The following is a 15,672-nucleotide window of genomic DNA, read 5'->3' on the forward strand; positions in this document are numbered from 1 at the left end:
GTTTGTTTTCTCTCGTCCCTGAGTGTAAGGTTATTGTGGATAAATGGCCCTTCATAGGACAGAAACCTGTTTTGCCTTTTTCAGAGAACTGAAACCTAAACTCAGCTGTGAGAGTGGGAGAGTTTAAACCCTTCAAGATACCTGTGAGAACCTGAAGAAGGCCTTAAGCCCCAGTAAGAACCTGTAGAAGATTTTACGCCACAGTGAGAATTTGGGGAAGGTCTTCAGACCTAGTATGTCTTAGTGGTCTGTTGCTGTGAAAAGACTCCAAGACTCTTATAAAGCAAAGCTTTAATTGGGGCTTGCTTACAGTTTCAGAGACTAAGTCCGTTATCCTCATGGCAGGGAGCATGGCACACAGGCAGACATGATAACTAAGAGTTCTACATTCAGATCTATGGACAGAAGGAAGAGAGAGTCACTGAGTCTGGCTTGGGTTTTTTTTCTTTTTAATTAAAGAAATTAAGAAAATTTTTCATTCATTTTACACACCAATCAAAGATACCCCTCTTCCCTCCTCCTGCCCCCTAGCCTCCCCTCCCAACCTACCCCCCACTACCACCCACAAAAAGGCAAGGCCTCCCATGGGGAGGCATATTCAGTAGAGGCAAGTCCAAGCCCTTCTCCCTGCCTCAAGGCTGCATGAGGTGTCCCATCATAGGTAATGGACTCCACAAAGCCTGCTCATGCACCAGAGATGGATTCTTATTGTACTGCCAGGGGGCCTCCCAAGCAGATCAAGCCACACAACTGTCTCACCATAAAAAAGGGCCTAGTCCAGTCCCATGTAGGCTCTACAGCCATTGATCGAACTTTCATGAGTTCCCTCTAGTTTGGTTTGGTTGTCCCTGCATGTTGCCCCATCATGATCCTCCTGCACTTGCTCATAGAATCCCTCTTCTCTCTCTTTGACTGGACTCCTGGAGCTCTATCTAGTGATTGGCTATGGATCTCTACAGCTGCTTCCATCAGTCATTGGAGAAAAGTTCTGTAATGATAGAATATTCACTGACCTGATCTCTGGGGCAAGCCAGTTCAGTTCAGGCACCCTCTCCACTATTGCTAGTAGCTCAAGTTGGGGTCATCCTTGAGGATTCCTGGCAACTTCCCTAGCACTGGGTTTCTCTCTATCCCCATGATATCTCCCTCTATCATGGTATCTCTTTCATTACATTCCCCCTCCCTCCCTGTTCCAGCTCAACCATCCCATTCCCTTATGTTCTCATCCCCTATCCCCTACCCTCCATTGTCCATCCCTCCTCCCCAATTTACTCATGGAGATCTCATCTATTTCCCCTTCCTAGGCTGGTCCATGCGTCCCTCTTTGGGTCTGGACCAAGAGGTGAGTGACTCCTCTCCCACCCAGAGGTCCGGCCTCTGGAAGCCAGGCCCTGGGACACAGCCAGTCCCCGGGAACCAACACCCAACTCTGCCCCAGTTGCTGGCTTGGGCTTTTGATAATCTCAAAGCCCACTCTTAGTGACACATCCTCCAATAAGGCCACACCTACACTAACAAGGCCACACTCCTAATCCTTTCAAATAGTGCCACTCCATGGTGACAAAGCATTCAAGTATATAAGCCTATGGTGGCCATTCTTATTCAAACCACCACACAGTGAAAACCCATTAAAGGCTTTAAAGACCCTGTGTGAACTAAGGAAAATTTTCAGGCCCAGTGAGACCCTGGGTAATGTCTTAGTACCAATGAGAACCCGGGCAAGGATTTAGGATCCAGTGAGAACATGGGGAAGGCCTTAGACCTCAGTGAGAACCTATAGAAGGCCTCAGTGAGAACCTGAAGAAAATGTAAGTCCTCACTGGGACTTTGGGGAAGGCCTTAGATCCCAGTGAGAACCTGGAGAAGGCTTTTAAACACCAGTGAAAACCTGTAGAAACTTTTAGGATAAATGAGCACATTTGTGAGGCCTAGAGACCCAGTGAAAACAGTTAAAGGTCTTATAGACCCTGTAAGAACTTGGGAAAATTTTAGTTTTTGGTGAGAGCCTGGGTAATGTCTTAGGCTCCAGTGAGAACCTGGGCAAGGATTTAAGACTCACCGAGAACACCGGGAAGGCCTTACTATCCAGTGACAACCTGGGAAGGCCTTAAGCCCCAGTAGCAATTTAAAGAAAGTTTTAGGTTCCACTGACAATGTGGGGAAGATCAATAAGATTCTAGAGACAGCCTTAGGTCCTGGGGCTTAGGCCTCTGTGAGAACCGGGAGAAGATCTTAAGCCCCAGGAACAATATTTTGAAGGTTTTAGGCCACAGTGAGAACATGGAGAATGTTTTCAGAGCTCCTGAAAACATGTTGAAGGCCTTATAGGCCCTGTGAGAACTTGGAAAAAAAAATTAGGTCTTTCGAGAGCCTGGGTAATGCTTTAGGCTCCAGTGAGAACCTGGGAAAGGTTTTAAGACCCAGTGAGAATATGGGGAAGGCCTTAATATCCAGTAACAACATGGGAAGACCTTAGGCCCCAGTGAGACCTTGAAGAGTGCTTAAGATCCAGTGAGAACCTGGGAAAGGCCTTAGGTCCCAGTGATAACTGGGAAATCCTTAGGCCCCAGAAAAAAACATGAAGAAAGCAGAGACTCCAGATAGTCCCAGAAGAGGCCTTCAGAGAATATGGAGGCCTCAGGTCCAGAGAGAACCTGAGTAAAGCCTTAGGACCCAGTGAAGACCTGGTAAAGACATTAGGCCCCAGTGAGAATGCAGTGTAGCCCTTAAACCATAGAGCAAAAGCCTTAGAACTCAGTAAGTACTGGCAGAAAGCCTTAGGCTCCAGTCAGAATCTGAGAAGGCCTTAGGCCCCAGTGAGAATATGGGGAAGGCCTAAAGTGTGTGATACCTAACAAGATCTTGGTCCTCTGTGATATCTTGGATAAGTCCTCAGTATATGTGACATCCTGGAGAAGTTCTCAGCTCCCATTATAAACCTTGGAGGGATGGAGGCCCCTGAGGAAGGCCTAAGTCCCAGAGAGACACTGTGCAGACCTTAAGCCACAGAATGGCCCTGAAGATAACCTTTGACCTCTGTGAGAGCCTGGGAATTCCTCAGGTACCATTAGAACTTGGAGATAAACTTCAGCCACCTTGAGACCCTTGGCAAGATGCTAGAATCCTGAAGATGTTACTCCTCTGGAAAGGCCCAAGGCCCAAGGCCCAGGTGAGATCCTGAGGAAGGCTTTAGCTAAGGATGGTATTTGGAGAAATCCTTATGCCTCAGTGAGAACGTGGGAAGATATTATGTTCTGTTGGGAGGCCTTAAGCGCTAGTCAAGTCAGGAAGCCCCGGTGAGACCCTGGTAAAGTCCTTGGGCCCTAGAGTGATCCTGGAGATGCCTTATGTTCCAGAAAGACCTTACTGAATGCCTTAGATCCCCAGAGAGACCATAGAAAGATCTTGAGTCCAGTGTAACCCTGGGAAATCCTTATACCTTACTGAAGCCCTGAGAAGCTCTTAAGCTCAAATCAAACTTTGAAAAAGACCTTAGGTCCCAATGAGTTCCTAAGGAAAGTATAAGGCAAGTTTAAATCCCGGAGACAGCTTTAGGCCCCACCTAGACCCTGGGGAAGACCTGGGATCTCAGTGAGAATCTGGGGAAGACCTCAGGCCCTAGTCAGTCCCTGTAGGCCTCAAGGCCTAGTGGTAACCTAGGGAAGGCCTTCAAAGTCAATAATAAGCTAGTGAAAGCATTAAGACCCACTGAGTGCCTGGGAAAGCCTTAATGAGACCCAGTGAGACTCTCAGAAGGTGCTAAGACCCAGTGAGGCCATCTGGATAGGGCTTCAGACCAGAGAGGGCCTGCAAAATGTCTTAGGCTTCAGTGCAAAGCTGGGAAGGCCTTGAGCCCTAGTACAAATCTGGGAAAGCCTTAGGGCCCAGTGAGAACCTGAGAAAGGTCTTAAGCTCCAGTGAGAACCTGGGGAGAAGGTCTGCTAACCCAGTAAGAAACAGGAGAATGTCTTAGGTCCCAGTCAGAACCTGAGAACACCTTAGGCCCCAGTGAAAATACAGGGAAAGTCTTAGGTGCAATGATACCTGATGTAAGACCTTAATCCTCTGTGATAGTTTAGATAAGTCCAAGGTCTCACACCCCAGAGAAGTTCTCTGGCTCATTACGACTCTTGAAGGGCTGTAGGCTCCTGGGAGAACTTGGGAAAGGTCTGTGCCCCAGCGAGACACTGGCCTTAGGCCACAGAAACCCTAGGGGAACCTTTGAACTTAGTGAGACCCTAAGTAAGATATTAGACCCCATTTAGACCCTGGTGATAACATTTGGCCACAGTGAGACCCTGAGGAAAGCCTTTGGCTACAGTTAGGCTCTAAGAAAAGCCTCTGACTTCAGTAAGTTCCTGGAGAAAATCTTAGGTCCCCTGAGAACCTGGTAAAGCCTGGTCCCAATGAGTCTCTGTGAAAGGCCTTAGTGTTTTTGAGACCATGAAGAAGTCCCTTAGTCTCCCGATTCAGTCACTGGAAAGGACTTAGGCCCTGGTAAGTCCATCTACAGGTTTTAGGCTTAAGTGATACCCTTGGGAAGGTGTAACAAGTACTGACATCTGAGCTTAACAAGATGGCTCAGCTTGTAATGGTTACCAAGTCTGATAACCTGTGCTTGCCCCTAGGACTCATTCTGTGGAAAGAGGGACTTGTGGATTATCATTTGACTTCCACATCTGGAAGTAAACAGACAAACAATTCATTAGTTAAAACACAGAGATAAAAGAAGAAGAAAAAGTGCTAAGACTTCAGGAAAGTCTGAGTTTTCCTGAGGCCGTGGGATCTTGGGCTGTGAAAGCCCACAGATACTCTAAAGAAAGTTTTCTTCCCTATTGAGACACTTACGTAGTGTTTGAGTACTGGTGAGACTCTGGAAGATTCTCGTGCTCTGCTGAGGCCTTGGAAAGGGTTGTGAGGCTACCGAGGCCCTGAGGAAGGAGGAGAGCATCTTTAGGACACTGTAGAAGGACCTCAAACCTCAGAGATTCTTTAGAAAACCCATGAGCCCCACTGAGACCTGGAGGAGAGCCAGGAACAATGTTAAATCTTGAGTAAGACCTTCAATCCCACGTGATCCGGAGGAAGACTAGCCTTTCCTGAGATCCTAGGGAAGTCTTGTGTGTGTGTGTGTGTGTGTGTGTGTGTGTGTGTGTGTGTGTATGATTATTTGATTTTTATTTAATCTTGTACAATATTTTAGAAGCTATGTTTCTCATGGAGTTCACTTGAGGTAAGATGTAAGATTTCTTGCATAATTCTGATCATAGTATTTCATATGATTCTTTCCTCTGTTCCTTCAATCCGTAGTGATGTTCTTTTATTTGCTCATATTGATTGAGGTTTTCTCTATTGCTTGATCATTGTTGTGACTTATCAACTTTATTAATTAAAAAGGCACTTATAATGAGAACATATTAAAATAATTAAATTAATTATTTCTATTACCCTATTTTCTTGTGTTAGTTTTCCCTTCATTTATCTGAAGGTTCTGTTATATGTACACATGTACACATGCCTTCCTGGTGCAGTGAATTATTCAAGAGCTCTCCTTTTCTTGGCTGTGACCTTGTCTTGGAGACTACCACTTTTAAAACAATGACACCTGATTTTCTTCTGTTTGTTCTCTGTATACTTAACCTTTTCCTTTCTAACTTTTTTATTAATTTTTTTTTCATTCATTTTACACACCAAAGACCCTCATCTTCCCTCCTCCTACTCCCTGCCACAAGAAGGCAAGGCCTCCCATGGAGGGTTCTCTGTTCCTTTGAGACCTTAGGAGAAGCTGTGGGTCCCACTGCAGCCATGGAGTGTTCCTGGTGTGATGTCTTGAGTGTGAAGCTTTCCCCACAGACTTGTGTGTTTGAAAATCTGGTCCCCAGCATGTGGTGCTGTTCTGGGAGACTTTATACATGAGGCCTAGCTGATAGGCCTAGGGCCGTAAGAATGAGCCTTAGTGTTATAGACCAGCTCTGCTTCCAGTCTGACTCTGCATCCTGGCCAGTGCCTCTGCAAGCTCTTGCTACCACAGACAGACCAACTCCAGCCACCATGCCTTCCGTTCCATGATGGACCATGTCCCCTCAAACCATGAGCTGCTTCTTTGGGAGATTCATTCATGGGGATATGAAAGGAACTAACACGGGGGCGGGGAGTTAGGCCCTTTCCAGGTCTTGGGAAGTCAGTGACGCCCACTGAGACCTTAGGGAGGGCCTTAAGTCCCCTTGTGACTCTCAGGAATACCATGAGTTTGGATGAGAGACAGGGAGACAGTGTGAGCCCCATGGAGTACCAAGCAGACCAGGCTTCAGGAACACCTGGAGAAAACCTAAGTCCTTTTAGGACCCTGGGGAAGGCTGTAAGAATTTGAAATAGCAGTGATATGTGATATGGCAGGACCATGGTGCTTATTGAGATTCTGAGGAAGGCTGTGAGCTCCAAAAATGCCTAGAGAAGGTCTTAGCCCCACTGAGAAACTTGGGCTGTCACTGGGTGTCATTGCCCTTAAGGGTGCTCTAAAACCTCACAGAGACTTTGGGGAAGGCATTTGTTCAGTTAAGACCCTAGGGAAGGCCCAGAGCCACAATGAAACCTTCACAGAGAGCCAGATGCTGAACCATGTGAGGCCCCAAGGAAGGCCTTAAGCCACAGGGAAACCCTGAAATAGGCTGTGAGCCCTCCTGCAACCTTGGGATGGGGTAAGCCCATTGCAGTGTTGACACATCCATGAGCTCCTTTGAGACTCAAGTTAGGTGTGATCCCCATGGAAACCTTGTTGATGTTTGAGCCCCCATGGTGGTCTTGTGGAGGGCTTAAAGCCCTGCAAGGATGCTCAGCATTATTCCTGTATGTCACTGAAACCCCAGAAAGAGTTTAAATGTGTTTCCTGTCCCAACCACCCAGTCCCAAGTAACCAACTCAGAGGCTGAATATAAATTATAAATGTTTGGCCAGTAACTCTTACATTTAAAATAAACTATACTTCTTATGTATGCTTTGCCACATGGCTCATAGCTTGTTACCTCATTTACTACACATCCTGCTTCCCTGGTGGCTGGCTGGCATCTCCTCTGACTCTACCCTTCCTCATCCCATTATTCTCAGTTTGGCCTTCCTTCCTAATTTTATCCTGTTCAGCTATTGGCCAGTCAGCTTATTTATTAAACCAATCATAGTGACATATATTCACACAGTATACAACAGAATTATTACACAGCATAAATGTCACAGAAAAAAAACATAAAGAAAGAAAGCCCTTAGCCTTTTTAAGGTCCCAAGAAGAGCCAGAACTGGTGATTCATACTTGAATTCCAGAACTTGGGAGGCTGAAACAGGAAGACTGGGAGGTTTTTTGTTTGTTTGTTTGGTTGGTTTGGTTTGGTTTGGTTTTTCGAGACAGGGTTTCTCTGTGTAGCTTTGCGCCTTTCCTGGAACTCACTTTGTAGACCAGGCTGGCCTCGAACTCACAGAGATCTGCCTGCCTCTGCCTCTTGAGTGCTGAGATTAAAGGCGTGTGCCACCACCGCCCGGCAGAAGACTGTGAGTTTAAGACAAGCCTAGCTATACCACAGGACTCCTTTCTCAAAGGAACAAACAACTAGGGAGGTTGGAGCCCCAGTGAGGCCCTCATCAAGGCCCTCATCAAGGCCCTCTAGCCTCTCTATGGTCCTGAGGACACCCCTGCCCACTGCCCCCATCTTCCCACCTGGATCCTGCTCCTTGCTTGCGCTCCTCTGGGGGTACCCACATATCCCCTGATCCAGTGGATTCACTGTAGTGTCCCAGATACCCAAAGTGTGAACAGCTGCAGCACTTCCTGGGGGACAGGGAGCAGGGAGCAAGGGGCCCACAGTTCTAGTGTATAAAGCCCTGCACAGGGTAGAGTTCTAGCTCATGCTAGAACTACACCAAGAGTTTTTGCTGATTGTTTGGGGAAGAGGGCAGTACCAAATCAGGGACAGGAGGAGTCAAGGAACCTCCAATCACTCCAAGGGGAGTCTGAGAAGGGTTTTGTAGCTGAGTAGAGCCTGCACTAAGAGATCAAGGCAGAGCCTCTGAGCTCTGTACCTTTGGTGGGGACCTTGATGGCCTTAGGTGCTTGTCTTGGGTATTGGGGTAGGAGGGTGTACCACAGGGCTTCAGTCCAGCCGACCCCTGAGTGCTCAATGGGTTTGTGCAAGGAGGGATAGAAGGGAAGGGACCAGCAAGTGCCTTGATGCCTGAATTCTGCTTTGTTCCTACCTCTGTGGGTGAGCCGTGGTCTCAGCTGAGCTAAGGACCTGGCTATCAATGGGGGCTGTGAAACAGTCCAAGGGACAGAGATACCAGGCCCCCAACAGCCCTAGCTCCCTGGGGAATGGTGTGGAAATTGCTCAGTCAAGGCCAAAGAAGGCCTCACTCTCACTGGGACAATGCCCCCTGCTGTGAACCGGATCATCAGGCCACCTTGCCCCTTATTAAGACTCTAATTACCCTAGGGCTAAGTAGAGGTGTTGACGTCCAATGAGAGCTTTCTGCAGACCCAGCACCAGGGAAGTGTTTGGAAACTGCAGCTTCAGGCCCTCTGGCCATCTGCCGACCCACCCCCCTGGAGCCCTTAATGGGCCAAACACCAGAGTCCAGGGGGCAGAGAGGAGGTGCTTTAGACTATAAAATTGGTAGGGACCCAGTACCCCCCAGCCCTACGTGACTAGCTACAATCAGAGGCCGTCAGCAAGCAGGTATGTACTCTCCTCGCTGGACCTGACTCCCTGGCCAAGACTCCAGGGACTTGAGGGAAGATGTGGGCTCCTCTCTTTCACATGCCCTTTGCTGGTCTCAACCCTGCCTGTCTTCCAGGTCACTGTTCCGTCATGGCCCTGTGGATGCGCCTTCTGCCCCTGCTGGCCCTGCTGGTCCTCTGGGAGCCCAAGCCTGGCCAGGCTTTTGTCAACCAGCACCTTTGTGGTTCCCACCTAGTGGAGGCACTCTACCTGGTCTGTGGGGAGCGTGGCTTCTTCTACACACCCAAGTCCCGGCGTGGAGTGGAGGATCCACAAGGTGAGCTCTGCCCCTGAACTCGGTCCCCAGTGCTTACCACCCTGGTTTTCTTCACCCTCACAGATTGTGTCCTGGGTGTGAAGGGTCTCAGGGTAATGGGGGGGGGGGCGGGGTCGGTGGTGCACATTTCCATGGGCAGCGGGACATAGGCAAACTTGGCAGCTGCTGGGAATGAATGACAATCCAGCTTAAGGCTCCTAGGTGGTGGAGACCTGTGGGGAGGCCCCACAATAGGCACCTATTTGGGGGGCCCGATCAAGCACTGATTGGGGGATGATGGCAGGATGTGTAGGCTTGGGAGCTCCTTGTGTCCATGCCCAGTGACTTGTCCCACATACATGCGGTCCCTGCCACCTGCCCTAACTTAGCAGGAGGGGCCAAGGTGAAAGAAAGCCTGGGGTAGGCAGGGGGCTGCTCGGCTGCTCCTGACTGGATTGTCCTGTGTGTCTTTGCATCTATGCTGCTGATGCCCCGGCCTGCTCTGACACTGCCTCCTGACAGTGGCACAGTTGGAGCTGGGTGGGGGCCCCGGAGCAGGTGACCTTCAGACCTTGGCGCTGGAGGTGGCCCAGCAGAAGCGAGGCATTGTGGACCAGTGCTGCACCAGCATCTGCTCACTCTACCAGCTGGAGAATTACTGCAACTAGCCACCTCCCCGACCCAGGCCCCCTTCCTGCAATGAATAAAACCTCTGAAGGAGCACTACAAGCTGTGTGTCTGTGTGTGTCTGTGTCTGTAGGATGTGAGCGGGCACTGGCTGGTGTGGCCCCAGCTTAGTCCACCTGTCTGGCCACGATGGCTCCTAAAGGGTCTGCCCAAGGCTCCTTCTTTGGTGCTCTCTGAACTCCCAGCTTCCTCTTGGCTCCCTAGGCAACCACAGGTGTCCACTCCACCAAATCTGGAACATAGACAGTTCCTTCCTCAAAGCAGCTAAACACTTCCAGGTAGCCCCATAACCCTTACCCTTAGTTGTCTGGGAGGACCATGATCCCGACCCCTGCTGCTTCTAGCTGAATAGAGAAGAGATAGGAGTCTTTGGAAGGTATGGGTGATGGCAGCTAGGAGCTGATGCTTCATTGCTACATAGCTCTGGCCTTCAAGGGCCTCAGAGAACTTTTAAACAAAAGAGGACCAGAATATTCCCACAGCAGCTTCCACCTGGCTTTCCTGAGTTCTGTCTGCAGAGCTATTTCAGATGGAGTCCTTGATGGGCCAGAAACTAGGCTTAGGAACTTAAACTGGAAGGCTACGGAAACCATTCCCTCAGTGCTTAGCTCTGGGAGGACAGAGGACATCCCTGATCCCTCTCAGACTCTCCAGAGACCCTTAGTGCTCTGGACAAGACAGGTATTCCACAGGGGTGAAAGGACATACTGAAGGATTCCCATAGGCACTGGGCAGGAGCGTCAGAACCCCACTTCTCAGGAGTGGTCCAGTAGTGAGTTCTAGGCAATGTGGGCCATGAGGGAGCCAGATGATGCAAGGCTTAGGGCTGGGATCTCCTGTCACTTCTCAGCCTCTCCTTCCAGCTAGGTGGGGTCTCTCACCAGATTCCTTGAACCTGACTGCTTAGCAATCCCTCTAGAAATATCTTCGGTCCTAAGGAAAAGTCACATAACATCTAGGTCTTTGGAGAATCTCAACATAGAACACCTCTCTTCAGCACCAACTGAGCACAGATTGAGTGGTACTTGTCAGTGAGATGAGAGCTTAGGAGCCTAGACAGTGATCCTGGTCACCCCAAGGCCTGGCTGACCTACCTGCCACCCAAGCCAAACTAATCTGTGTCTCCCTGAAAACTGCACCCAGGGCCAGGGATCTTGGTGGCTGGGAAGCTTCCTACAGCAGTCCTGAGGACCCCTTCCCAGCCACCTCCTCTCTGAGACAATACTACACCTCTACCTAGAGGAGACATGTCAGAAGCCCCTTGCAAGCTCTGCCCCTGAAAAGATGGCCAGAACTGAACAGGGGGGTGGATGGCTGGACACTGGGCCTGGAACAGGAGAAAGGAGGTGGCTGCGATCCTTCTAGGGGAACAACACCCCAGTGGTCCGTTAGTACAGCCTGAGACGGGGCACCCTGCTGCAGTGGAGGGGTGTGTGTGTGTGTGTGTGTGTGTGTGTGTGTGTGTGTGTGTGTGTAGAGTCTCTGTAGAGCAAGAGCGGAAGCAGGAACTAGGAAGTGGGCTGGGTGGGGGTCTGCTGAACCTCCAGAAAGCCATTAGCCATGGCTGCCTGGGCCTTGGGTGGGTGGGCAGATGTGGCACCCCACCATTCAGGAACCACAAACTCTTGGGAGTGCATATAAGTCAGAGGTGAAGGAAGCAAGAGTCTTTGGGTCCTTAGGTCTTGTGGGGCAAGCCCAGCTTTGCAGCATGGGTTCTGAGAGCTCAGAAGTGTGGTCCAGATATCAGAAGTCCGTCTATGACTTCACTCCTAGGGCCTTTGACCCAGGCCTCAAGGGAGGGGCAGGTTGTCCTCAGGACCCTTAACCTGCCTAGGCTGAGGCATATTCCTATCAGCTTCCTGGGGCCTCCTGAAACTCTGGTTTGGGGCTCTCCTTCCTATCTCTTCTCATTTGGTCTCCTCTTCTGGCCTTGAAGAGGAGAGGAGGCAGAATACTAGAGACAAGCGTGTGCTGCCTCTCAATCCCTGCAGGAGTGGACAAGAAGCAGCCACTAAAAAGGACCCCGTGCCCAGGGAGCAGAGGTCGGGCCAGTTTTTGATCAGCACCACCGTGAGTGCTAACTCCAGAGATGCCGGCTGAGGACTTCAGAGGTTCCCCTAAGGCCTCAGATCACCCCATGTAGGTCAGCCATAGACCTGCCTCAGGCGCTCCTGCTGACCTTACCTCACTCAGCCCCTTCTGGGTACAGCACAGAGGCTCCTGCCTGCCCTTGGAGCCTGGGCTCCGCTTGTCCATGGGGCCTGCAGTGATCATCATTTTCATCAAGCTATGCTGTCACTTTGGTGTTGGAGCTGGGGCTGTGTGTTATGGAGACCTGCTCCCTAACAACCCCCCACCCCTGCTGGGGCCCCTCCCCATCTCTGCCTACCGTCCAGGATCCTTTAGGGTGTTACTAAGGACAGCCAGTACACCTGCGGTGTGCTCTCGCCAGGTCTAATGAGATGGTTCAGTTCCATACGTGTGGGATAGAGAGACTCAAACTAATGCTCCGCCCAGGGTGACTGAGGCCTGGAGCCAGGGAAGCCTCTCTTCTGCTGTGCACTCACAATGCAGGTCTCCAGACACCTGAGATGATCTGCCAACGTAGCTGCCTTCCGGTTAGCTCCCCAGGATTGCGTTGGCTCCTGGCACAGATGAACTGGCACCTCAGCCCAGCCCAGGAACGGTACTTGCCTTCTTACATTATCAATAAATATTTACTGTACTCATGTTCTCCAGGCCTGAGCAGATCTTGAGTGACACGAGACATGGCTTCGGGGGGGGGCTGAAGTCCACTTTTTCTTCTTCTGAGGTCCTTAAGGCCAGAAAGGTTCTGAACCCAGGAGTGGAAAGCACCCAAAACCAGGTAGCTTTTAAGTCAACCTGCCCACTAGACAGCACCAAATACTGGTTGGTGGATCTCTGGCCTAGCTGTGAGTAAAGGAAATCCCTGAGGAGCCTTCTCAGAGACTCAAATTGGGTGTCCCTCAGGGTTTTGGAGGAGATGTTTGTGGATTTTGAACAATATAGCCAGAAATGGCTAGTCATAAAAGTGTCCAGCAGAGGGCACCAAAGCCTTGCTTTTGAGGCGCTCCCAGTCGGCAGGCCCTACTACCCTTGTTGAGGCTGCAGTTTCTCCCTTTGCTCTTCTGCGCTCCCGCGGACCAAGAGGCTTCCCAAAAGGCTGGCTGCTCTGGACTCTGGAAGGTATGAAGTTTGAGAACGAGAGGTGTCTGATCATGCTGGGTGTGACCTTTGGGGGGTCTAGACTCCCTAGATGCCCATGGAGCAGATGAACAAATGTCCAGGGGTCTGCAATATTCCTAGAATGTCTCAGGTTACAGTCATCTACTGCCTGCCTTGAATTACAGCTGCCTAGAGGAGAGTATAGGGACAATCCATGCAACTCCTCACACTACAGCTAAGCAAATAGGCCAGGGGCGCAGACTGTCTGTTTCCAGCTAGGACCTTGGTGGTAGCTCCCCAGAACCCTAGCAGGCACTGAGACTGGGAGTCAGAGGAGCCAGTGGGTCTCTTGCTCTGCTTGGAGTTTTCTTGGGCACACAGGCTGGAAGGCTAAATCCTGGTTTTCACATGAAGCTGGGTCTACAGGGACCCCAGGGTGTAGGATGCCTCACGCAAGGCCCATCTGGGACAGGGTCAGCCCTTTCCCATGTCTACTACCTTCTGCCCAGTGCTGAGAGGAAAGGAAGGTCAATTTTGAAAAGAATGCTGGGGTGGCATGCCCAGGGGTCTGAGAGTTGAAGAACAGTCTGGACACGGTGTCACTCTTCTCTCCCCCCCCCCCGCCCCCCACTATTGTTTCTGGCTTGGCCACAGAACAGCAAGGCAGATTCCTTCGAAAGTGAAGCTGTGGAGGCTGCCCTGTGTGGTCCAGTCACGCTGTGCTGGCGCCAAGCTACCCAGTGGCGTTGAGCCAGTCCCCTTGGAGTCATTGGCTCACTGCCTGGCCCCCAGGTGGCCCCCTCGGCCCCCGCCCCACACACACATATACCTTGGTACAAACACCTCACCTGCCACCCTTCTGCTGTGGGTAGCCAGAAGCCAGCCCCTGATTTGAATACCCTTGAGGCTGACCCTTGAATCTGGGCCTGGGCTGAGACATAGGGTTACCAACAAGCCTCTCTCTCCAAAAAGGACCTAAGCCAGGGCTCCTCAGACTGAGAGTTGTCACAGTGATGCAGCATCCGTCCAGTGCCTCATCCATATTCTCAAAATGACTAGATCCAACCTCTGGGCCAAGGCCACTGACTCTCGTTGGCTGAGCCAGTCAGGTCCCAATGGCCATGTGTGCCTCCTCTCTGTGGACTATTGGTGGATTATTTCCCAGACATAACCTGTATTTTGCCAACGACAGAAGTAGGTCTGAAAGCTGCCAAACCTGGACATCCACAGACCCTCATGGTTCTGTTAGGCCTCATTTCCCCACAGTCCTGCGAAGCTTAGAATCCTATGGCTGACAATGACCCACATTCCACCAGGACCTCCCTCTGACTCTCCCAGCCCATCTGTGTTTGTGGACAGCAGAGTGGGAGCTCTCAGCCCTGCCAGCTTGCGACTGTTCATGCTGGGGCCCTGGCACTCCCCCTCTGCTCTTCAAAGGGCCACCCTGGCTTAGAACTGAGTTCTATTCCAGCTGGGTCTCTGGTCTTCTGTCCATCCCTAAGACCTACTGTGACCTGGACTGCTGGGGACCTGGAAGATTCCTCATAGCTTCGCTGGGGCACAGGTCCTTAGCATGGGTCAGCAACACCTGGTAACCCAGAAGTAGTGAGAATGGACCTGGGGACCAGGGGTACACTGAGGCACTCAAATCTGTGCTCTGGCCATTGCTGACTGATCTTCTCCAGGCCTGACTTCTGAGGACCAAGCATAGCTTCCGTTGGCAGAGCTAGGCAACTGGTAGAAGGTGAATTGCCTCCACCTGAACCCAGATACTGGAAAGGAGATGTAAGGGGCTGGCTGAGTTGGAAGCAGAGCTGAGAGAGCGCCAACAAAGAAGAGACCCCCATATCCCAGCTCCAGCTGCATAGTCAGAAGGGGTTGGGGATTTAGCTCAGTGGTAGAGCGCTTGCCTAGCAAGCACAAGGCCCTGGGTTCAATCCTCAGCTCCAAAAAAAGCAAGGAAGAAGGGAGTGATGGGAAGGCTTTCTGATGGGAAGGCTTTCTGAAGCAATATCTATGCTCTACAGTCTGTAGCCTTGAGGCAGGTCCACTATGGCCTCCCTATAATCCCTAGCCAGGCACTGCTAAGAGCTCACTATGGCCTTATGCTGAGCTCTTCCCTAAGGCTGGCCATGGTACAAACAGGGGGTGGCTATAGCCACAAATTGTACAGTGTGTGTGTGTGTGTGTGTGTGTGTGTGTGTGTGTGTGTGTGTGTGTTGTGGGTGTAAGAAGAGGTTCTCACCTCCCCTTTCACCCCCACTCCCTGGGGGTGGCTATAGCCACTAATTGTACAGTGTGTGTGTGTGTGTGTGTGTGTGTGTGTGTGTGTGTGTGTGTGTTGTGGGTGTAAGAAGAGGTTCTCACCTCCCCTTTCACCCTCAGACTCCCTGGGTCAGTGGGGCTGAATCATGAGGGCTAACGGGTCAGACTGGTGGAGGGTTATGTCTTGGATCTGGGAGTCTCTGGCTTTCATCTCCTGGAGCTAGCACAGGCTCCCATGTGGGTTTTGTGGAGAAAAGGAAGCTGGTATACTTCTTGTATATGCTCCCAGGAGAGCCATGGTTAGATGGGAGCACCATACCCTAGGGGACAGGATCCCCAGGCATGGAGGACGGAGGCCTCATCTCAAAGTGAATCAGGGAGAAAGGGTTTAGGCAAGAGCAAGCTCTTGGGAGAGACCAGTAGTCCCATGCTGCAGATGAGGGAGTCCTCTGGTCCCGAGGTCCACTGTGTGTGCTGGGGCAAGGAGGTCTTTGCTGTTCTTTGAAATCTTTGCTC

General features: G+C 50.8%; 1 protein-coding gene, 1 long non-coding RNA gene and 1 other non-coding gene across 3 annotated transcripts in view; all 3 read left to right on the forward strand.

Moving 5' to 3' along the window:
• LOC131898508 (uncharacterized) overlaps positions 1 to 198 on the forward strand; it is a 48,171-nt gene extending 47,973 nt beyond the window's left edge. Inside the window, exon 3 of the long non-coding RNA XR_009375949.1 lies at positions 85 to 198. This is a non-coding gene — a long non-coding RNA (uncharacterized LOC131898508). The remainder of the gene's footprint in view (positions 1 to 84) is intronic.
• Positions 199 to 8,844: 8,646 nt separating this feature from the next.
• Ins (insulin) lies at positions 8,845 to 9,747 on the forward strand. Its single transcript, XM_059249719.1, has 2 exons — positions 8,845 to 9,039; positions 9,541 to 9,747. The coding sequence occupies exons 1-2, from the start codon at positions 8,853 to 8,855 to the stop codon at positions 9,684 to 9,686; spliced, it is 333 nt and encodes a 110-aa protein (XP_059105702.1). The 5' UTR covers positions 8,845 to 8,852; the 3' UTR covers positions 9,687 to 9,747.
• A 5,022-nt stretch (positions 9,748 to 14,769) lies between these two features.
• On the forward strand, positions 14,770 to 14,842 carry Trnaa-agc (transfer RNA alanine (anticodon AGC)). The gene has a single exon. It is a non-coding gene; the product is annotated as a tRNA-Ala (tRNA).
• Positions 14,843 to 15,672: the final 830 nt, after the last annotated feature.

This window comes from Peromyscus eremicus, chromosome 1 (genome assembly GCF_949786415.1).
Source record: "Peromyscus eremicus chromosome 1, PerEre_H2_v1, whole genome shotgun sequence".
Taxonomy (NCBI): Eukaryota; Metazoa; Chordata; class Mammalia; order Rodentia; family Cricetidae; genus Peromyscus; species Peromyscus eremicus.

What these genes read in the sequence shown, in the direction of transcription:
- Ins (XM_059249719.1), top strand. Translation starts at nt 8,853, where the DNA reads ATGGCCCTGTGGATGCGCCTTCTGCCCCTGCTGGCCCTGCTGGTCCTC. An exon ending in TGGAGTGGAGGATCCACAAG is followed by an intron (nt 9,040 to 9,540) that starts GTGAGCTCTGCC and finishes GCCTCCTGACAG; the next exon opens with TGGCACAGTTGGAGCTGGGT.